At 44.8% G+C, this 23,674-nt stretch overlaps 1 protein-coding gene across 1 annotated transcript in view; it reads right to left on the bottom strand.

Annotated features, from left to right (window-relative positions):
* The window catches only part of LOC138510506 (alpha-2-macroglobulin-like), a 1,041,624-nt gene that overhangs the window by 213,281 nt on the left and 804,669 nt on the right, over positions 1-23,674 (bottom strand). Inside the window, exons 24-25 of the mRNA XM_069626208.1 lie at positions 13,742-13,918; positions 10,692-10,773 (exon numbers count right to left, since the gene is read on the bottom strand). Coding sequence (XP_069482309.1) covers positions 10,692-10,773; positions 13,742-13,918 — 259 coding nt within the window. The remainder of the gene's footprint in view (positions 1-10,691; positions 10,774-13,741; positions 13,919-23,674) is intronic.

Here is a 23,674-nt window from a genome sequence, read left to right as displayed (position 1 = left end):
TTGTGACAGTTCTCTTCTAATGAGCTTCAAGATGCCTTGTTCTTTGGTTAGACAGATCCCCCTGACGTAGCATTTCAGGGATTCCCACAGGGTCCCGACGGATGTCACTGAGCCCTGGTTGATTTCAAGGAACGTTATGATTTCTGTGCGGAGTTCATCTGCAAAAACCTGATCCTGTAGTGACCCGGGCGTGAACCTCCAGTGTCTCTTCCCATCTGATGGATCTGGTGGGGCATATTCAACTGTAACCGCTGAGTGGTCTGACAAGGATCTGGGCAGTATTTGACTATTGGTCCATCGGGCCTGCCTGTGTGCGGACACTAGGATGTAGTCCAGGCGGGAGCTAGTTTGGTGGACCCAGGAGTGAAATCAGTAGTCTCTGGACTCGCCATGTTGGCGTCTCCAGATGTCCACGAGGTCGTACGCTCTGCATATTTCAAAAACGTGGAGAGCAGCTTTGGAGGCAGTGGGAGAGGTCGAGTGTGATCTGTCTTTTCGAGGGACGAGTGTGGTGTTCATGTCGCCTGCCCATATGATTGTTGCGGATCCTGATTCTCCTAGGTGTGTCATAACCCAGTCAGTTATTGTACACGTCCGGGTTCTGACCGTAGGAGTTTATAATGATACATTCTGTGTTGTCCAGAATACCATGTACCAGGAGTGACCTCCCTTCATCATCCCTTTTGATTGCGAGCATTTTGAACTTCAGAGTTCTGTTTATGAGGATTGCCACTCCCCTGGCGTATGTGTAATAAGACGCAAAGTACCTGTGGCAGCCCCAGTCACGGGCCCATCGATTCTCTGTTCCGGGAAGAAGATGAGTTTCCTGAACCAGGGCGGTGTCCACTTTGTGTCTCCTGAGGTATTGTCATTTTTCTTGTTTTAGTCGGGTTATTGCCCCCTCTAATGTTCCACGTGGCTAGCTTGAATGTTGTGGATAGTTGAATTTTGGATCTGTTTTGGGCCGGTCCGTTGATGCAGCATGTCCTGTGGTGTCCCATTTATGTTGTTTCTGGGATCTCGTTATCTCAGCCGAGAGCAGGCTTCGGTGTTTCCATTGGGTGTCTCCAGGCGGTGGTGGGGGGGAGTTTGGGCCGCAGGGAAGCACACTTCCATAACATTAAACAGTTTCCCTCCCGATCATGGGCAACCCCCAACTCGCCCATCAGCTTTCCCCTCCCAGAGTTCACCAACATAACTTAGCTGCGCTTGGGGCGCTAGGGAACTTCCAAGGTCCAGCGCACCTCGGATGCTAGTGTGGGTTTCGGAATCCGGGGTGTCTATTTGAGCGGCGCAGACCAGCCTGTTGATGTTTATAGATGGGCTTCACGGCAGATCTCCGTTCGCTAGCTCTCTCCTTTGTGGTTGTGGATTGTTGATGTTTTGTCTGCACCCCACCTTATCGAGAAACAGATTTGCCTCCTCTGGAGTGTTGAAAAATTGTGACTTGCCGTCGTGTTGAATTCGTAATTTGGCAGGATATAGCATGGAATACATCAGTTTGTTGTCATGCAGCCGGCGCTTCACCCCGGTGAATGTCCTGCGTAGCGCCTGGACCGCGGGGGAGAAGTCGGAAAGAATTGGATGTTCTCCCCGTCATTACTGCAGGTTTCCTTTCTCCCTTGCAAGGCAGAGGATTGTATCCCGGTCCTTATAATTGAGCAGTTTTGCTACTATTGGTCGAGGAGCTACTCCTGGAACGGGTCGGCTGGTTGGTACCCTGTGGACCCGCTCCACTACGAAAAGGTTGGACAGTGCGGGGTCTCCAAACAGGACTCTGCAGAGGGTCTCGACAAAGTCTTCTGTTTTCCTTGTGTTTTGCTGCTCTCTTACCCCAAGTATCCGATGTCCGGCGTGATCGCCCTTCGGGATCTTCGTTTTTGGCCATGACAGCTTTCATTTGTGTTTCCAATGTTGCCACCTTGGTAGACATGGAGGACACGTTATCTTCTATGTCGGAAATTTGTTGTTCGGCAGTTTCTAGCCTGTCCCCATGTTTGTCCAGACAGTGTTGAAGCTGATCGACTTTGGTGGACAGGGAGTCAAGCTTGCTGTCTATGTTGCCAATCCCTGCTTTTAATTCGAGAAGGATTTCTTTAATGTCTGTATTGTGAGCGTGGTCTTTGTCTAGGGTCATGACCTCTTCAGGGTTCTCTTGCCTCTCGTTTGCTTTTGGGGTTTTTACTATGGCTCCAGCTTCAAATGTGAGCTTCCGCTGTGACTTGTCCGTTTTCCCCATCTTGATAATTTTGTTGTACTTGATTTGAGTTTGTTAAGGTAATCACAGGCGTCCTCCTTTTATCTACTGCTCTCCTGAGACCACGTAGCCCGCTGCTGCCGTGGGGGAACCCTGCAGGGGCTGTCTGGTCTGGCAGTGTCTCCAACAAACCCCAGGTTTTGGTCAACACACCGTTGTTGCTCTGCCCTTATTAAGACCAATGGGTGCGGCGGAGGTGCTGCCTCCCGTACCGCGCTCCCTCTAGAACTGCCTGAGGGGCGCGTGATGGGGGGGGGCCCGATGCCTGGCTCCGGCTTTGTTGTTATGCTCTGGTCTTTGCTAAGGACACTGGGCCTGCTCGTGCTTTATGCTGCTGAGAATGTGGAGAGGGGGAGTCCCGCCCGGGGGCGTTGGATGTCGCTGCTGCCTGTTGGTATTGCTGTGCGGCGAGACGGTGGCCTCCCTCTCGCTGGGCGGTCGCCCGGGCGGGTCTACAGCCCGGCCGCTCTAGGGCCTGCCGTGCACCGGGTGGCCGCCGGGGGCTCCCTCTGGGGGGGGGGCCGCGGGTGGGCCACCAGACCGGCTGCCTCTCTTTAGATGGTTTGCGTCCCTCCACACAGCTGGGGCGGGGTTCCTTCACCCCGTGCCTCCTACCCGCCAAGCCTCCGCGGGTGGTCCCAGGCCCCAGCGGACCCCGCGTCCCGCCCAGGGACGACCACCTCACCTCTGGGGAGCTGGATGGCCCCCGGACCATCTGGAAGCAAGGGGGGGCGGGCTGTTTCCCCGGCGCCTTGGCGCCCGTTGTCAGCACTGCTGCCGGCGACTGTGTCTTTGCAGGCGGGGCCGCCAGTTGCGCTTGTCGGGTGCGGACCCCCGGGGTCGCTGCACCGATGTTCTGGGCTCCCACTTGTGGTCTCGAGGGGGCCGCGGGTCCTGTGGCCGCCCCCCGCGAATCGCCGCTCAGGTTGTGTCCGATGTAGTTATATATGCCCGCGGCGCTGCGTTTGGATGCCGCCGCGGGGCGCAGCTGGTCAGGGCCTTCTCCCCCTCCATCACAGTCTCAGGCAGGCAGCTACAGGCAGTCTCTAGACTTCGGGGGGGAGTCGGCTGGGGCGTCTCATGTTGGGATGGTTTTCCCACCTCTGGGGGGGGGGTCTGGTGGCTCCCGGGTCTGTGATCTTTGCAGGATTTATTGGTGCGCTGACAAAGCTCACTCAAGAGCGGCCATCTTGGTCGCGCTCTAGCGCCCTCTTCTTAAACCTAAACCTTTTCACAGCACACGGGCATCCCCTAGAGGACAGTCTCAGGTCACCCCAGTGAGCCCCTCCCCCAGCTGAGGCTGAGTGGGAGGACCAACCAAACTCCGAAGAGTCAACTACTGGTGACACACAGCTGGAAGAAACCCTTCCCTATGTTGGAGATCTGGATCCTTAAGACCATCCTGAGCTGCAAACTTTACTTGCATTAGGTGGACCCTCTAGGGAAGACTTCAGCAGAGGTCAAAGAGAGTGTCCCTCTCTAGAAGGTCTTCACCAACATACAACTTCGCAGCGGGAAGGGCAAGAGCCAGGGAAGCATAGGCTTTACTGGGAGGATGGCCTCCTCTACAGTGAACCTACTGAGTGTACCCCAGGAGACTACAGGAGACTTGTAGTGCCCCAGGAGGTGAGACAAAAGTTCTTACAGTTAGCCCAGGCGATTCCTCTGGCTGGCCACTTGAGTTTCAAGAGGACCAAAGAGAGACTATCTCTGTATTTTTACTGACCCAAGATGCGGGCTGATGTAGAAAAGTTCTGTACGAGCTGCCCCACTAGTCAGACTTCTGGTAAGAGTAGAGCCAAGAATGTGGCACCTTTTAGTTCCCCTCCCTGTGGTGGGAGTCCCTTTTGAGAGGGTGGGGATTGACATTGTTGGTCCCTTAGACCCTCCAACTTCTTCAGGCAACTGATTTATATTGGTTGTGGTAGACCATGCTACCGGGTATCCTGAAACCATACCTATGAGAACTGTTACTGCTAAGGCAGTGGCTAAGGCCCTCCTTGGTATCTTTACCAGGGTAAGTTTCCCTAAGGAGGTCATCTCTGACATGGGGTCTAATTATATGTCCCACAACACGCAGACGATGTGGAAAAACTGTGGAGTGACCTACAAGTTCACAACAGCCTACCATCTCCTAACCATTGGGTTGGTAGAGAAGTTTAATAGAACTATGAAGCGCATGATAGGTGCTTTAGAGGAACCCCTTAGAAGAAAGTGGGACCTTCTACTGCCATGCCTTCTCTTTGCTTATAGAGAAGTCCCTCAAGCAGGGGTTGGGTACAGCTCCTTTGAACTGCTCTACGGTCATCCGGTTAGAGGCCCTTTGGCCCTGATCAAGGAAGGGTTGGAGAGTGCTCCTTCCCTACAGCATGTGAGAGTCACTGACTATGTACTAGGTCTCTGGAGGAGACTGGCACTCATGATAACAGAAGCTTCTGATAACCTATAAGCAGGTTAGGCTCTGATCAAGCATTGGCATGGCCAGAATGCCAACATGGTGGAGTTTACTCCAGACCAGCTTGTTTTGGTTATGTTACCTACAAGGCAGAGGGCCTTACAGGGCAAATGGAGTGGACCCTTCAAGGTTGTGGGTAAACCTGGAGAGGTCAATTATTTAGTGGATTTGGGCAATCCCAATGAGGCCTCCAGAGTCTATCACACTAACCGTCTGAAGGCTTATGTTTCCAGACCAGAACTAGGAGCTTTGCTTCTAGCATCTGATCAAGAGGAGGAGGAGAGTGAGCCTTTCCCTAATCTCCTTAGGGGACAACCCTCAGATGAGACAATTGAAGGAGTAAACCTCTCTTCAGATTTGACTCTGCAACAACAGTAGGAGTGCAAAGCTCTGTTAAATCAGTCTGCCTCCCTGTTTTCAGTGTCACCAGGCCTAACCCCTTGGAGCCAGCATGATATTCTCACTGGTAACAGTCTCCCTGTCAAAGGCAGGGGTTACAGAATGTCAAACCATGTAAGATCCCACATAAAGGAAGAGGTCAAGAAGATGCTTGATCTTGGGGTTATTGAGCCATCTACAAGTTCATGGGCTAGTCCAGTTGTACTAGTGCCAAAAGCCGTAAGCAAGGAATTGAGATTCTGTGTGGACTATATAGCTCTTAATGCAGTCACCACGGCTGAATCCTATCCTTTACCCAGGACAGATGAACTGGTGGACAAACTTGGTTCGGCCAAGTTCTTCGGTACACTTGACCTGATCTCAGGCTATTGGCAAATAGCTCTGATGGACCATGCCAAGGAGAAAACTGCATTTTACACCCCAGGATACCTCTACCGTTTTAGGGGTATGCCTATTGGACTCGAAAAATGCACCCGCTACATTCCAGAGGATGGTGAACCAAGTTCAGAATGTGATGGAGGACTTCTGCATGGCATACTTGGATGACATTGCAGTGTTCAGCCCAACTTGGGTTGAGCATCTTCACCACCTAGGATATGTTTTGCAGGCTCTTGAACAGGCCCATCTGACAATAAAGGCTTGCAAATGTCAAATTGGTCAGAGTAAAGTGGCCTAACTTGGACATGAGGTAGGAGGAGGTGAAATAAGGCCATTGCCTAGCAAAGTACAAGCTGTACAAGACTGGGCCACCCCTACTACTTAGACCCAAGTGAGGTCTCACTGGTTACTGCACGAACTTCATAGAGATCTATGGTACCATAGCTTCTCCCTTGAATGTGATCTCCTCATCCAAATTCCTCAAGAAGGTCAGCTGGAATGAGGAGTGCACTAAGGCTTTTGAAGGACTGAAGAAAGCCCTTCATCAAGCTCCAGTCTTGAAAGCTCCTGACTACAACCAATCCTTCATTGTACAGACAGATGCTTCTAATACGGGGATAGGTGCAGTTTTGAGTCAGCTGGAATGCGAAAGGCAGGCAACACCCTATCTGCTTCATATGTAGGAAATTGAAGGACTGTGAGACAAGGTGGGCAACTATTGAACGTGAGTGTTTTGCCATTGTGTAGTCTCTGAAGAAGTTTAGACCATACTTGTATGGTTCTATTTTTTTTATTCAGACAGACCACCAACCCGGTTAATGCAGATGAAGGGGGAGAATCCTAAATTGTTAAGGTGGTCAATCAGCCTCAGGGGTTTGATTTCACAATAGAACACAGGTCAGGGTGTAATCACCAAAATGCTGATGGTCTCTCCGGAAAGTATGAACGACTGGATTAGGATATTCATCCAGGAGTGGATTAAATCCTCCTGTCTTAGTCTGGGCGGGGGGTAGGGTGAGTGTTAGGGAGAATTCTCATTTCTGTGCCAATTCCCTTCAACCTTAGAGACTCCCAGCTCTTTTGCTGGACTTTAGGACTTCTTAATTTTCACCCTAGAGAGAGTGAGCCCTTTTTCTCCCTCTCTCATGTATTTTGGTCTGATTTGGATTATGTGTTTCCTTTGTTTTTGGAGTCTGACAAATTCCATAGGCATCTACTTTTTGTATGGTGACATACAGCACCTTCAGGGCAGTGTCAAAGAGAAATCCTTTAGATTTCTCATAAGGTTTCGATTTATTTTCTTGTGAGAACTACTGTTCCCGAGAATAGTAAAGTGAAATTGACTTTACTTACCTTTTCTCTCTGTTGATCCAGCACAACCCATCCTATGTGGAGTGCTGGGGGGGGGGGGTTACTTAGTAGTCCCTTTTTCTACTTACTCATGTAATTTTTTTATGTTACCCTCACTACTTTAAATGGCAGGTGGCAGTGGTTTAGTTTTCTACCGTTGTGCTATGTTACAGCTTGGTGAACCCTCAGCTGCAGTATAGCATCCATGGTTGACCACTGTGTCAAATTGGCCCTGGTCTTCTTTTTTCGCCATTTCTTGTTTGTGAGGTATTTCTTGGTTTTTACTCTGCATGCTAAACCAGGTTTAAGCCCTTTCTTTGTTTTGCCTTTGGCAGGCTTCAGTACTGTATCCTGCCTCTGGCTCCAGTGTGTCTGGTAGGGCAGGAAATGAGGGAGGTACCTGAATGCACCCAGACCTGATTGGCTGGCTGGCTGCCCTTTCAGGACAGCCATCCTGCTGTGTGTGTGACAGCTAGGCTCTGCATGAATGGGAGAAACCTACATAAAAGGTGGGGTTTCTTGGACTGAAGACGGAGTCGACCACTGGACGAAACATCCGATGAAGGAATCGTGAAGAGAAGCTTGCTGCATGCCCCTGGACCATTGTACTGCCCGTTGAAATCCTGCTGCTGTGCTGAAACTCCTTTCCTGAATCGAATAAAGAAACTCCGTAAAGGAGGGCTTCTTCCCTTGGATTAGTGGGACCAACTAACCACAAGACGAACTTTGCTGGAAGACCTTCCCCAACTGGTTGTACTTCTTTACTGCTGGTGGAACCGAGTGCCCGGGGTTGAGAAATCCATAGTTGAGTGCAACGTCTTTAAGCCGGACTGAAGCTCCATGAAGATCCTGAGGACCCTCCCGAAGTAGGATGACCCAAGCTCGAGTCACCTCACCAGAGTGCTGGAGTCAAGGAAGCCCATCCAGTGTCCAAGATCCGCAGTGGTTCTATTTGCCGGTAGCTGAAACCGCGAAGTGCCGCTGAATTGAAAAGAGCCCGTAGCTGCTGCCAATCTTCAAACTGCTTTGCAGGAGTCCTCCAGGCATCCTCCCTCTTGTCTCCACGGATGAAGCCCAGGAACACAGCATCTGCAAGTCTGCAACCAGGACAGACTCCAGCTGGATCCTCTTCTTCTAACCTAAGGTACTGTTCTGACTAAGGGGTACCCTTTTGTCTGTAGCTTGCTCTTCTCAGTTGAGATCTGCATTAGCTGCTTTTCTAGAGTTCATCTCAGCTCTAACTTCCACAAGTGTAACATCTTGTCGCTCAACAGTAATTTTCTACAACAAACTCTCTAACTTTGTGCAAGACTTTTTGCTATCTAAGAAGTGCCTCAGCGCCATAGACTTTGCTCCAATTGACTTTGCAGTGAGCCAGGACAGCCAGACTCTTCTAGTCCATTGACTTTCATTCTTACTGTCTCTCATAGGTGATACATTGGTTTTTAACTAATATTGCTGGGAAAGGTTTTATCTAGACTTCATTGGGAGATTTTAAAAGTGCTCACATGCTCTGAGAACCTGTTAACCTTTTGTCATTCCTTTAACCTTTCCTTTCTACCTACCTCAGAATTTTACCAAGTACAAAAGTGATATATAGATGCCATTACTGTCTTAGTTAGTGAAGTCACCTCAGGGTGTATGAAGTGTGTATGAAGCATCTCTAAAGAGTGTACACTTGCTTGTCTTGGTTCTGAGAATGTATTTTGAAGTGTATTTTTATTGTTGCACATTGCCCTTTTTAAAGAATGCTTATTTAAAATGGACCGTTAAATAAATACATCATTATTTTACGAGAAAACAGTGTTATTTGGACATTGTATTTGTGGATTTCGATGCTGCAGCTCTACAGCTCACATTTACCCCTCTTGAGATAAATCTGGCTGCTCAGTCACACTAACTTGTGTAGTACAGACCTATACCTATAGGTGGGTTACCTAATGCCAAGAGGACAAAGGTGGTGTAGTCTCCCACAAGGTTACTACTCCAAGTCTTGCCTAACAGTGCCTTCTGCCAAGTGTTGGTTTAACAATTTGATGTTTTGCAGCCAGGCAGATAATGTAACTTCTATAAAGGAAGCTCTGTCACACTCCATGTAAGTTGCTCTTGAGTTCCTTTATTGAAGTTACATCAGGTCTCCTTCAGGTAGCTGCATAGGAACCCACTGGCTCCCATCACCCAGGCTTACATTCTCCAACTCCCTGGGCTGGAACCTCTCTCATACACAAACAATCTAATGTCTCTCACAGCATTCTCATTGGCCTCAAATATTCCATACATTCTAGCAAACACTACATAACAGCAACTCATATCCTGATGCATCCATCTCCCACACCAAAAGAACCTGGGACACCTTTTAACTTCTTTCTGCTTGACAGGACTGAGAATGTGGAGGAACATTTAAAGACGTGAAGAGACTGAAATGAGTAATGGGCAAAGGGAACCCCAAAACCAAAGACAATGGACCTCATTCCGAGTTTGCCGGTCTGGAAATAAGGGTGCCAGTTGCAACTTACCGGCATCCTTTCAGGACCAGCAAACTACAACTCTGTGTGCCAGAGCCGTTGCGCCTGGCAGGTCTGACCTGTCAGGTGCAACGGCCCCAGAAAACAGAGCCGTCACGGAAGCACCGGCACCGTTAGCAACGGTGCCGGTGCTTCCGAGTCCCCATTCCCATGGAGTCCTAAGGTACTCCACGGGAATGGGGACTAAAATTTTCCGGCGCCTCACGTCTCAATCCGCCGGGACTTGTTCCAGTGGCACCAGAAAGTCAGGTGCTGAATTCTGTGTTACAAGAATGGCAGCAACCAGCTGGTAGCACCAGCGGGTTACCGCCGTCCTCGTTATGAGGCCCAATGTGCTGCCCTGCCGAGTAAGAAGGAGCAATGGGCAAGCAGACATTTCCCTTGGGCGTTCTGCCTGATTGGCATCAAGTTCACTATACATATTTTGTCATTTGTTTTTCTTTTTTGATACATGCCCTTTGATAAGCCTCCCACTGATGCAACAACTGTTGCTGTGTACTCTTTGTAATAAGCACTTGTGATTTTGTAAAAGAGTATTAATTGAGCATGTACACAATGTGGGCATTCTTTCCAGTCCAAAATCCTGAGCCTAGTAACCTACTGTAAAAGTATGAACTTCCGGCTTTCTTTGTAGCACCCCCTTGCCACAGCTAATGTTGATGTCATGGTAATGGCTGACTCAATGTAAGAATCAACAGTGGGATGAAGCTTGTGGACGTGTAGTCTGTTTGATGTTTCTTCTTATGTTTTACATTCATCTTTAAATTCTCTTCTGAAACTATTGGGTGGTACTTCTACATATGATCTGTGCCTCTCTACCAACGTAAATGGACACATTACAATATATGGATGTTTCTTTGATAAAAAATAAACCAATTAATATAATGATTTTTTGAGAAAATGCCACATCACACAGGTGAATTGATTTTCTTTTTAAATGAAAAAAATGCAACCAGCTCGTTTTGGGCTAGCATGTCAAACCTGTATCTCGACAGTTGGTTATGGTTAAGAGGTCAAATCTTAAGCATAAGATGTAGTGAAAAAGGAAAAACGTGTGTGGAGTTTGACAACAACACAACACTCCAAGAGCTAGTTGTGGTTACACATGCAATGCCTCAATAAATGAATTTAAAGTTGTCACATTTTAAGACCTGTTCAGAAAATATGGCACATTACTTACTTAGATATGTGTGGTGGTGGCAGGTGATGTACAGATGGTGCAAGCACACTTCTCCAACCATATTGTTAAACGTTTTGGTCAGGCACTCACCAGGAACAGACCCTCAGCCCTATGCAGATCAGTGAAGCCAGAGTACTGGAAACTTACCAGGTGTTCCCATGTCCATACTGGGGACCAAACGCACTATAAGAACCCTCTTCGTGCATGTAGGTCAGCTGCCTCTGATAACCTATGCAAGAAAATCGGAGAGGAACACAGTGAACGGTCAATGTTAACAAGCCCTTATGATTATAATTATTATAATGTATAATGCATAAAATATAAAACGTAGGCCTCCCTGTAATCCTTTCGTTTTTTTCTTTCTGTCTTACTTACCCTGCTGCTGTATTCCAATTTTGTTGTTCTGGGATTCTCTCCTTAAGCAGTTGTGATATTGCACAAAGAGCTTTGGTAGGTACCTGCTGATAATGTTTAATTCCTTGCTCACCTTTCCCTTTTGATCCTTCTCCATCTTCTCGCTCTACCTCTTTTTCCCCCATTTCTTACGCCTATAGACTTCTCCCTACTTCTTTCTCTTTCCGCCTTACCTTCTATAACTCAAATTAAGCTTATGTCGGTCTTGTTGGCTCTCATGAAGAGTTCTGTGATCAGATGCATAGAGTCCATTATAGATGCAATGGTTTGGTCGTGGATGTCTTTTAGAAGTGGGATGAGCAACCGGTGATGTGAATGTATGATGGCAGTTGTACTTGCACATTATCTCATAGATAGATCTTGCTGGATGTATTACTTATTACACAAGCTTGTTTGTACATGAATTTGCATTGAAAAGCTTTGATTTTTCTTTTGCCCTCCTGCCACTCGCTGTCAAACAAAGCAAAACCGTCCATTTCACTACAATTGCTATCATGATATACTTCACCAATTAAAAAAACAACCACCAAATATTGACAGAGCATTTCATGGCTGCCAGACCACCTGACATTCATAATATGTACATAAAAATACTTTCTGCAAAATGACTCAATGAATGTTTTGCAAGTGGTAATCAGTGCCCACGATGTTGTCCGCTTCTTGCCCTCACTCGGCACATGGATCGCAGCCTTGCATTAAGCATATATAACATTTGGCTACAATTCCAATTCAAAAGAAGGCTGAGATCAGCCTTCCCCAGGGAAGGAATGCATCAGTGACTACTTGGCATATTCCCTCTGGAAGCAGAAGGGTATGATTTATCTTTAAAGACATGCCTGGTGTTGCTAGGGGTTAGGTCAAAACGTTTTCAAAGCTCTGCAGAGAGCCCTTTTGCATTGCCCATCTTGTCTATGAATCCATTTTAGATTTCAAATCAGCTGCACTAAATACTGTATATTGAGGGGCACCTGCCATATTTTACTTAGGACATTCTTGAGTGACAGTCCAAAAAAAACCTTGCCTCAGTGATATAGTATTTATGGGATAAACGGGCGTAGCCAGGATTGCCTAACAAGTGGGGCTTGAAGCTAATGTAGTTGGGCCCACCGCAGTGACATTAACATCTGTAAATGCCCACACAGAGCTGCTGAGTGGGCATTCACAGATTTTGGGCGGGCCTTGCCCACTCAGGCTTTACCCTTTCTACACCTCTGGGGATAAACATTTCTAAAAGAATCAAGGTTGCTCCTCTTGGATCTTCATGAGTTCATGTAGTACCTCATTTAAATTGCTCTCCATTTGAAACCATGGTTTACTGTGGTTGGGTCCCCATTACTAAACACATATTACCAGCCTCCCATGGATATCCCTGTCAAAATGTTATGACCTTTCCTAAATTGTCCTAAGAAAGTAGCATCAACGTCTCATTGGGGAGAAGAACAATGATCAATTCTAAATGATTGAGCTCACATAAAACTGTCAATTGTTCCAGCATAGAATAATACAAGAACATCTACCACGTAGAACAAGGGTCATTGAACTCATTAGCTCGTTAGCTCTTTGTACGCTGCATCCATCTGCACCTGTGCCCCCAGGTCCGGTCTTTATCTGCAAGCACAGAGTGTAAAGGAGTATATTCTAGACCCTGAAACATATTCAGAGTCTCTCACTGACCTCCATGACTTGAGATATGAAAACTCTGCATGTCACAAATTCATAGGGGTGCAGCCCTTCATGGTGCACTTCTATTTTATTCTGTGTGTGTGCCCAGAATAAGGGACATCCAGATTTGCTTAGCAATCCAGTATGATCAGAGGATCAGTTCGAATTTGAGGGTGATCTTCCAGGATAAACAAGAGTCATTAAGAACCATAGATGATTAGAATTGGGCTCTGGGCACTAGTTGCAGCAAAGCTGCGGCCTCTGATCTCTGTATTTTGAGGTAAACTAGAATATATTTCTTGAAAATTAATCTAAGTAAAGAGCCAATACCCTGAGGTGCTCGATTTTAGGGCTATCAGGTCAGTGTTGCTGCAGAAGGGAAACATCCAGGGATAACCAAATCCTCTGTAATCCTGATCTCATATAATGTAGACATGAATGCATAACAGCAGACAAGGCACCTAAAATAACGTCTAGGAAAGTCTTTTTCAGTATTACCCTGATGGACTCTCTGCAGAGGTTGACATATTTAATATGATGCATTGCAGTTCATGAGGCATGATCTATAACATGTTTATTTTGGAGCTGGGAGCGGAGGGGTCAGCTATGTGTAAATAACTGATGAAAATATACTGTTGGTATTTTACAGCAGCTTTTCAAAGGTAGCATCTATTAAAGGTCTCCATGGCCACCTCTGTGGTTTGACTACCTTATGCACATTAATTGTGAATGTGAAGGAACACCTTAGTTCAGTGTCTGTATTTTTGTCAATTTTACAGGAGAACCAATCGGCTATATATACAATGGAAGGTAGGGATGATTCCACAATTCGCCCCCTATCAGCTCGAGTAGGGAGAAACTAAACCTGCTTGTGTTTACAAATACCCCATATTAATTAATTTCACCACACTGTACTCAACATTGTATCTTAGTGTGATTGTTACTATGTTTGGTTGAGAAACAACAGTTTTTACAAATGGTTGTTGATCACACACACACACACACACACACACACACACGCACGCACGCACGCGCGGACATACACACACACACACACACGCACACACACGCACATGCGCGCGCACATACACACGCCCAGAATGCAAAGACTGCACACTTACCACTCCTTAGGTAACCAGTGGCCTTAGATTGGATCTCCTCAGTCAACTGCCCTGTTTTGTTAAGATACTCCATGATGTAGATGTTTGGAGTGAACAGCACCATGTTCTGCTCCCCACAGCCAAAGGGCATTTGGAGGAGCTTGTCCAAATTCTGCATTGCGGTTCCTAGTAGGTCCCCTGGGAGAAGGGAAAGAGAGGTAACCAACCAATGGTCTTTGTATGTCTTATGTTTCAAATGTTTTGTGTATTCATGACATTAGAAGTAATGCACAGCCAATACAAACATTTGACCAATAGAAATGCGTAAGGGTATGCCATATGTTATTGTCATATAGGAATTTTAATTCCATTGTAAGTTATATTTCAATAATAATGCTGGGGTTGTTGCAAGATTATTATTCCAAACTATATTACAAATGCCATTCCAACATGGCCTAATTGTAATTGTTTGTTAAATGTTTCCAATTTTCAGCAATTATCTGTTTGGAAACTAGAAGAAACACATCAAAAAGGGCAGTAGAACATTTCCTAAATTTGATCCCAGAACAATTTATTATATTGGCAATTGAAGAACATATGTTCCCCCATCAAGACAGGACCAACATTTATCATGATTAATCAGTTTAGCATTGAACAATCTGAAAGGGGTTAAGAAGGCTCCACGAGAGCAGAAATAAGAAGTGTGGGCCAAACTAGCAGAAGTAGAAATCATTCCACCTCTACTCTCAATCTGGGACCAAATATTACCATTGCACTCCATTCCACAATACAATTGCCAGTTGACTTCAGAATACCATTTAAGATCCCATGTTCTGCTCTAATTGAGGATGCCAATAAACAAAGACTTTTAGCGATGAGGATAGAGTCATAAAACGTAATATAGTATGATCTGTAGTATATACAGTATTATGCAGAAGCGCCAAGTTGCCAAAAAAGGCATTACAAATCATGGTATATTCGCGCAATACAGAGACAGGAAGGTCAAATGAATGTCTGTGCTCTCCAAAGCACATAAGATCTTGACCATTAAAAAGCAGTGAAACAAAACAAATTCCTTTTTCCACCTACAGCTTCCAGCTTGCCAATTTCCCATTAATCTTGACTAGTTTGTTATGCCATAAATATTGTGAAATAAATTCAAAATGGTTTTGTATATGAGGTAATACACAATCTCCAGGGCACGTGGCAGTCATGCTAATGCATATTGGTTCTAGTATTTTAGTTCTACAGTTTTAATAAAAGATATCCTAAATAGGAACAGGAGCTAAACATGCCCTCTCTAAGGCAGAACAAACTGGGGATTAATATAATCACCAGGTAGGAACCACTAAATAGGTGCTTGTTTAAGAATAAAAGCAGTATGACATATGTTGAAGTTTGGGAATTTAACACTGCCACTTTCCTTAAATTGTTTGAGCTTACTAAGAAAAATTCAAGATCTCTTTTCCCCCATATTAATTTCGTAAAGATAAAGGCAATTATTTGAAAAAGAAAAACAAAAGGGGAAGGGGAAACATGGCTAAGAAATGAAGTACTATGGGTGAAAGAATGATTTTAATAGCTTCCAGGTCCCACCACCAAGAGGGAATCATGGGGACCAGGAGCTGACAAAATAATTGAATCTGGTAAATCTGGTAAATAGATATGCAGAATTCAATCCCTCTGTCTCTTTGCCTGAAGTTGCAATATGCACCTCTAGATATATGATAGATGTGCACCTATGTCATGCCAAATTCAACAAGTTTATGTTTAAGAAAAAATTGATAGAGCAGGAGTACTTCCGTTTTCATCAATATTTTATTTGTACTGAGACAGATGAAAATAGTGTTATGGTTTAAAAGAGGTTATTAAGACTGGCATTAACATTTCTCCTGAAAATTTAAATATCAGCCTTATAAGCAGCTAACTGTGGTGAAGTTTGCACTCTGGTTCCTTCCTCCCCTACTAACACACTCTCCTCACCTCAGCTGCTGGAGTTGTTGGTCTCTTGTAGCGGCCGCCGTGCAAGGTTGTCTCTCCCATTCTTCAGATGAACATGCTGGAAAAACAGCTGTCCCATGACTTCCCTTCCGGAATCAAGCCGGAATAAGGGAAAAACCCAAATCGGGGAAAAAACCTTTGGCGGAGTGTAGATTCTTTTCCAATCCGGATGACAAGACGGACCGCTGGCTGGAGGGCTATGTTGGAGATGTAATCAACAGGCAGGTAGCCAAGTAGAAAGTTCAAAAGAGCGGATGCGAAGGAGTTGCAGTCTTGTAGGATGTCGATACAACCTTGCAAGTGGAGATGAGGAAATTCATAGGTGGGTGCTGAACCCAAGGCGGGCCGAACAGGAGGAGGTAGAAGGTAAGTAGGGTGCACGGACCCGGAGGAAACAGAAGGAAAGTAAGAGGAGGAAGATAAGAGAGAGAGAGAGAGAGAAAGAAGCGGTGTCCGAAGGAACGAAACCGCCAAGAGAGTGGAAACTGAAGCGAACCGCTCAGGGCAGCGGTCGGGAAAAATAAGGAGAAAATGTGGGCTTCGTATGAGATACGAACACAGGAGCACAAGGAACCTCTGACCGAACCGAAGAGGGAAGGCAGAAGTCAGGAGCGAGGAAACCTGGAACAGGAAACATCCAAGAGGGGTTGTAATGCAACGTCTAGCCGGGGGGAGCAGGATTAAATACTCCCAGCGGCGCTGCGCTACGTCAATGGAGCCGCAAGCAATAACACAGAGAAGGGACTAAAACACCCTACCTCTGCGTCGCAAACTCCAATGCGGAAGTATCCGCCAATCTCAGCTACTGCCGTGGCGGCGGATGACACAAACTTAATATCCATTTTTTAAATAATCACACCAGAAATATGATTATTTTGTCAAATCAATTTAAGAACAGTATCTAAAAATAGAATTATTAAAATAGGGGATAAAGGACATCCCTGCCTATCATAGAGAAAAGACATCCCTGAAAAAAGAAAAGGGAGGGGAAATGTGACCATTACTAAAGATTGAATTTTTATGAGCCAAATATAACATTTTAAGCAATGAAATTAATTGGGGGGCCAAATCCATGCCAGTTTAAAAGTCAAATAAATAACCTACTCTACGTGATCAAATGCCCTTTCCTCATGTAAGGCAAAGTCTACAAAACTATTAGATGGTCTATGAGTAATATTTATTAAGGATATCAAAGAAAGTTTAAGAAATAAGACCTTTGACAAAGCCATCTGATCAACCTTAATCATACGGGTAAGGAAAGGTTCAATCTTATTAGCAATTGTTTTAGCAACTATTTTGCAATCAGTGTTGATCAGCAATATCAGTCGATAATTTTTTGGGAAATCAGGATCTTTGTCTTATTTAGGGAAGAGTATCGGCCTGGCTACAGAAGATGCCCCATAGATTTTCCCACTAATACAAAAGAAGAGAATAGATCAAATAAATGTACGGTCCTAAATCTGTGGAAATTGTGGGCATAGGAGTATGTGGAAAACCCATAATGACCAGGCCACTTACCTTTTATAGATCTCAAATTGCTGGATGACTTTCCCAATATGAATGGGTTCATTCAAGGAAGTAAGAGCATATGGATGATACAATCTGTGATGTATTTTATCAAAGAAGGAAGTAAAATTAGGACTGCTCAGAAATGTGATCTGATGAATATGTCTATAGAATGTAGTAAAGACCCCATGTATTCTTTATCAGAGGTGGCTCTAATTGCAGTTTCATTTTTTATACATGGATTCTTGAACGTTCCTTTTTTTAATTTAAGGTATGATGCAAGAGCTTTACTAACTTTATTTGACCCTGTATACATTTTGGACATGTATTTTAAAATAGCCCTGACAAGTTTTTGTTAAATTCAATCCAGAGATATAATACATTTTAAGAGTTCAGCCCACGCCTTACTGTTATATAAGAATTGTTCATCACAAAGAAGAATATTATTAAATCTCCACCTGGAAGGGATATTAGGCGCCTGCATGATTTCAAGAGTTGTGATCACTGGAGCATGGTCAGATAGTATAATGTTATCAATCTGTGCATCAATGACAGCCACAGGAAGGGATTTGGAAATGCATTATAATCCATACTGTACTCAACATCAGATGGATGAGCTAAACGCCATGAATCTTCAAGGCCTAGTTCCTGGATACATCTTAAGAATTCCTTATAAAACTTGCTATTTTTAATGATAATTCTGGGTTTTCTGTCTAAAAATGATCTATTTTATGCTTAAAGTTCCCACATAATAATAGATTAGAGAGATTTGACTGAAGTAAAACTTAGTTTATGTTAGTCCACAAATACGGGTCAGGATTTGTGGAACCATATATGTACATTGCCCCTTTGCTATCCTCGTGAACGGAGGATAGCACAGGAGCAACGCACTGGTCTTGGAAGCAAAACCACACAGAGCAACAGCGGTTTGAATCCCAGATCCACGCTTAGAGACCGAACTCAGTTACGGTATTAGGTGCATTATAAAAAAAACAATTAAATTAAATAATAGAGATTGTTTCAGTTTTAATCAGTAGTTTAATGCAAATCCATCTACTTTAACCATCAGATTCACTATGTAATACATTACATTTAAGATTTTTAAAAAGTAAAATAGATGTACCACTCTTTTACCATCAGCTGTGCTAGATATTAATTCACCAACACTTAATTGTTTTAATTTGACCATTTCTTGTATTGACAAATGCGTTTTCTGCAGACATGCAACAGCTGGCTTGGTTTTATGACTACTTGATCAGTACATTTGCTTTTTTATAGGGCTTTTATAAACCCTTTTTTTGTATTCACATTTTTATTAGAGTATATCACTACTACAAGACAAACGGGCCAAGGAAACAAGGCAAAACATGGTATCTGATTATGCCAGATTAAAATACCTTTCCCAAATCCCCTCCTACATATTGACTTTGTTTGCACTTTGGTCTGGTTCCTTCGAGCACATGATTTGGGAGTTTGGTAAAGTAAGAACATTCTGGATCAGAGTCACTGAAATGATGAACATGGTGTTACTCTCTAACATGGACTTTGATTGTATAAACCCTTAAAATTCCATGAAACACATTGTAACACCATTGTTCAAATAAAAAGATTGAGAAGTTAGTAAATTTGTTAAATTTAGCTATAGAAGTAATTGTCATGATGCCTACCCCCTGGACTTCCAGATCAAGCCCATCAGTCCAGAGGGCAGACATCCAGCCCCTTATTGGAAATCACAAACCCCCGGTTAGGGGCTCTATGGATTCAGTCCTGGCGCTGTAGGTGCCAGGCTCATATATGGGATCAGTCCTGGTGCCATAGGCGCCAGGTTCATACAGTCAAACTTACCTCATGAAGACCATGCTGCAAGGAACTGAAGCATTGGCCTTTGTGAGGCCGGGGAAGGACTACTTTTCTTCAGGGACTATTTTTTACTTGGGTGTGGTGCTTGGAACTATTTACCTGGGACTACTTTGGAAGCTATTTAAACCACGCCCGAAGAGCAGAACATGCTTCGCGTTATTCTGCATTCAGGAGCGTAACGCTCACCGTGCCTACAGCCAGCATCCTGTTACCTGCCAAGCCCGCTCCGAATCCGGACCGCATCCTGGGAAGAAGGGAAGAAGAAGAAAAGGTTAGAGCAAGAACCTACCTTCTAATCTTCATCGGCTCCTGAATTCACCGCATCCCAGCACAAGGAAAAAGACTTTGAAAAAATAAACGCGTTGGACCACTAGCAGCTGCGCCGCGCCATACTTACCAGTCTTCACAGCATCTACACAATCCGGCGCAGCTTACATCTCTTCGTAGCTGCATTCTTGGCACCTAGAGGAAGACAAGAAAAAACAAGGTTAGCCGAGAGCAAACATAGACAATCTTGGTTACCGCCAGGCACTTACTTGATTTGCCGCCCGAGGTATAATTCTTTGGCATCCAGCATCTTCTTATGCCGCACCTGTAAAAGGACAAAAGCACTTGGTTAGAGACATTTAGCAACATTATTTTCTACCGGACAGTGCTGGGTAATACAGGCTCTTACCTTAGCGCGACCTGCTGCCAATCAGGAGAATTCCCTTTGGACCAAGCTGCAAGATAAATAAAGGAAAAGGGAAATGAGTAAATAGCAGAAATTGGAACTCTAAAGACTATATAATTACGGCTCCACGCCACATTCCCCAGAGCCCTATTTCGTCTGGAACTCGCCCTATTCCTTCGATCCAGTGGAGTAACTGGCATTCTACGTGCCCCTGCAATCAGCGCAGGATGGAGAGCTCATCATTTGAAGCACTAAGGTGAGGACATAAAGGAAATATCGGAGGTGTTCAATGGGAACGAATTGGGTGCAGGTATCCTCGCAATCCACGGATGGCTAGCTCCCTTCTATTGTTTTCAGGAAACTACTCTTACGGGTCAAGCAAACAAAACTAGGAGGGCCAGTCCAGTCAGCCATCTCCGCCCTACGAGTCACGCTGGTGGAGACCACTGCTGTTCAGTCCCATTCAACGCCCCTGCGGGAACCAGGTGAGCGTAACAATAATATAAAAAAGCTTTACATTATTATAAAAACATGGCAGGATAGGCAATGCAGGAGCACTAGTATAACAAGCTTAATCATACATAAAACACACACATTTAGGAAAGCTTAACTTGAGCCAAACTTTCTAAGCCATTAATAAATTAAAAAAAATATAAGGGAGTGTGGCAGCAAAACAGCAAAATCACAAGAACCCAAGCCAAGAATAAAATAATATAGGGAATGGGGAGCAGAGAAACAAAAGGAGAACCAAGTTTGGCAACCACCACCGCTCTACCGCTCTACCACTCTGCCAGTAACAGAATCATAGAATATGAAGATCCCAAACATCAGGAAATAATCAGTCCATATAGACCAGATGCGAAGGACTCTTAGGATTTTCATCTGCAGTGGAAGGCAATTGATTATATTCAGAATGGGAAATATAAATGTCCTCTATTATGCAGGAATGTACACATTGTTTTAAATCCAAAGGGTTGTCGAATGTAGAAGTATGTCCTCTTAGAGTAACCTTAAAGGCGCAGGGATGAACAAGTCCATAGATAGCATGAAGTCACCTCAAGAGTGGATGGATAAACAAAATGTCTCTCCTCTGCAACGCAATAGTTCTGGAGACATCTTGCAAAATAAATATCTCATTGTCACGTCCCTCGGGGCTCCCGGTATCCTCAAAGTCCCTCCCCAAACCTCCAGTCCCCATACCTCCACTCCTCCCCGTCCTCTTGCCCGGATCCGGGACCCACGAGTGCTCTCCTCGACCCCCCGTGCGCCAGGCTCCGAATGTATCTATTATCACCTGAACTTGTGTAAACTCAAGCAATAAGCAAATTAAAGTTCTGGGATCTTGCTTATTTTGCACTGAAAGCATCTTCAGACCAATCCTGTGACCCCTCCGGATATTTCCAAAAAGCAAATAGGATCGTCCTCATCCGCACCCTCGGGAATGCCAGGAAGATGAAAATGTTTACAGAAAATCATAGTAGGCGTATTTTTAAGAAGATCACTGAGAGCAGTTTCAAGTTTCAGAACCTTATTAGAAGCATCTTCAGCATTACTAATTATTTTTTCAACATCTTCAATCCTGGCTTCCAAGGAAAACAACCTATCATCTAGTTGCTGTAGTGTAATATTAGTAGCTTCCATAAAGGGTTTAAGAGCCCTCAAGAAGGTTTGTATAGTATGATTGGACGAAGAGTCTTTAGAGGGAGTAAAGTCAGAGCACTTGTAGAAGAAAAAGCAACGTTTTTACCAGCACTACCCTTATGAGAGAACATGTTAGCAAAACTCTAACCCTAACAAACACACCACTTCTTATATATAAGAGACAAAAATGAGTGGGCCCTTTTACTTTCTTGGGCAGATAGGTCAGTGCAACTCATTGAGAATTATGGCAGAATCCAAATTCTTACACAGATGAGCTGAAACATGCAGTTAACCTCTGAGGCCAAGTAGATTAAAGGAGACACATGCAGCATCCAAAAATGGTATAGGCAAAGTTCTTGAGTGGTAGTAGGATAAGAGCAAAGAACAAGTCATGCTAGCCAGTACTATATTCATACAGTTGTCAACTGACCCTTCAGGTTAAAGTTATATGCAGAGACACAGAGTAACTCGCATTCAGAATATGACAATTCAAGTTTTTTTAGTTATAGCGTAATAAGTAAATGCCATTTATCCTGACAAGAGCCATTAAGCAAAATAAAAGTCACAGTTGCAGAGCCGGGATAAACTAGCGGTCTATGTGGAGAGACGTGTGCGCCCATACCAAAGGGTGCTCTCACCCACAGGTTTACTGCTTTAATTGGGCACACCTGCAGACAGGAATCACAGGCTCGTGCCACACTCTAGCTCCTTAGCCCTGAAAGGTAATCAAAAAGCACACTGCAGCAGGATCCAGCGAAGGCACCAGGATCTCTGCTTTCCCAACACCCACCTTCTTCAACTATGCACTTCTCAGCATCAGCCGTCATCATCCAAATGATCACTGAGACATAGCAGGATCCAGCAGTTCAAACAGCCATCTCCCCTAGTATCAAGCCACGGTGCTGGTCTTCAAATGTCCCTACTGAAATCTAAGCATGCATAACTTTTCATGCCAAACCAGTTAAAATGTAGCCTACCACATCTGTAGACAAGTCGATCAACCATACATATATTAGCATAGTTCTGCTTTAGACGCAAGCATTGATCAGGATCATTCTTTACTAATGGAATAAGAAGGCTTTGAGATGCAAAGGATGATGCAAAACGTGATGTTTTACGTGCACCACTGGTGCATCCCACAGCATCACAGAAGAAGCACACGTCTACAGATGAGTACTGCTGTCTATGGATTGTCTTGTGCCATGATTTCAAGGAATAAAATGGTAGAAACATCAAACCACTCTCCATTTAAGCTTGGCATGCGTGAGGTGCTCATGCTGCCCTTGTCACACGAGAACACTATAAGCGTGGTAAAAATTGATTCCAAGAGCAGGTGTCGAAAGCTTCTGTACTATACCTCATAATCTCCTGCTAGCTCCCAGCACAAGAGGTCCCAGATTACAACTGGAGAGGAAGGTAAGTGAGATCTTCCTACTTGCGCCTAGACCTTATGAGTCCATATTTTTCTGAAGCTGGGCCAGGAAACCGGGTGGACAGTAACAGAACAAGGATAACATGCTCCACTCCCACTGAGGGTGGAGGAGTACTTGAGAATAGCACATTGTGCCTGCTCTCTAATTGTGTCAACGGCATACCCCCTAAAATCTGCACTCAGGAGCAAGGAAGAGCAGAGATGCTGAATTCCTCTACAAGTGTCAGCACTTTCACAGTTCAGATGCAAGGGTGAGGAGTGCATCATCCATGCTCCTTATCCCACGCAACCCTACGCTCTGTGCAACGGCAGAAGAGCAGTGCAGCAGAGCCTGGCAGCTCGGGGTGTTCAGCAAAACAAACAGCGATGCTATGCTGTTTCACCTTGCTAACCCTGAAAAAGTGCAACACAGTATATAATGACAGCACTTGGCAAATGGTTTTAGTATCTGGGTACTTAATGGCATTGCCTGGCAAATGCTGCGAGTACCTGGTAATTTCATGGCATACTCTGGAAAAGAGTATGAGTAGCTGGGTGCTGCTTGATAGAAATGCAAGGCAAATGGTGTAGGTATTTGGGTAATAGAGGGCGATACGTGGCCAACCATGTGAGTTCCTTGACATTTATGGAAAGATCTAGCAATTAGTGTTTGTACATGCCATATGATGATAATACTTGGCAAATGGTGCATCCACCTGGTCATATGAGGGCAATACCTGGAAAGTGGTGCAAGTACCTAGACATTTGATGGCAAAATCTGGCACATAGTGTGATTACCTTTACATATGTTTCCAAAGCCTGGCAAATGGACCTATGATTGGAATGACTGGGGGGGCGTGGC

The sequence above is a fragment of the Ambystoma mexicanum genome, chromosome 6p (genome assembly GCF_040938575.1).
Source record: "Ambystoma mexicanum isolate Mex_15411 chromosome 6p, UKY_AmexF1_1, whole genome shotgun sequence".
In the NCBI taxonomy this organism is placed as follows: Eukaryota; Metazoa; Chordata; class Amphibia; order Caudata; family Ambystomatidae; genus Ambystoma; species Ambystoma mexicanum.
This window is presented reverse-complemented; position numbering and strand designations above follow the sequence as displayed.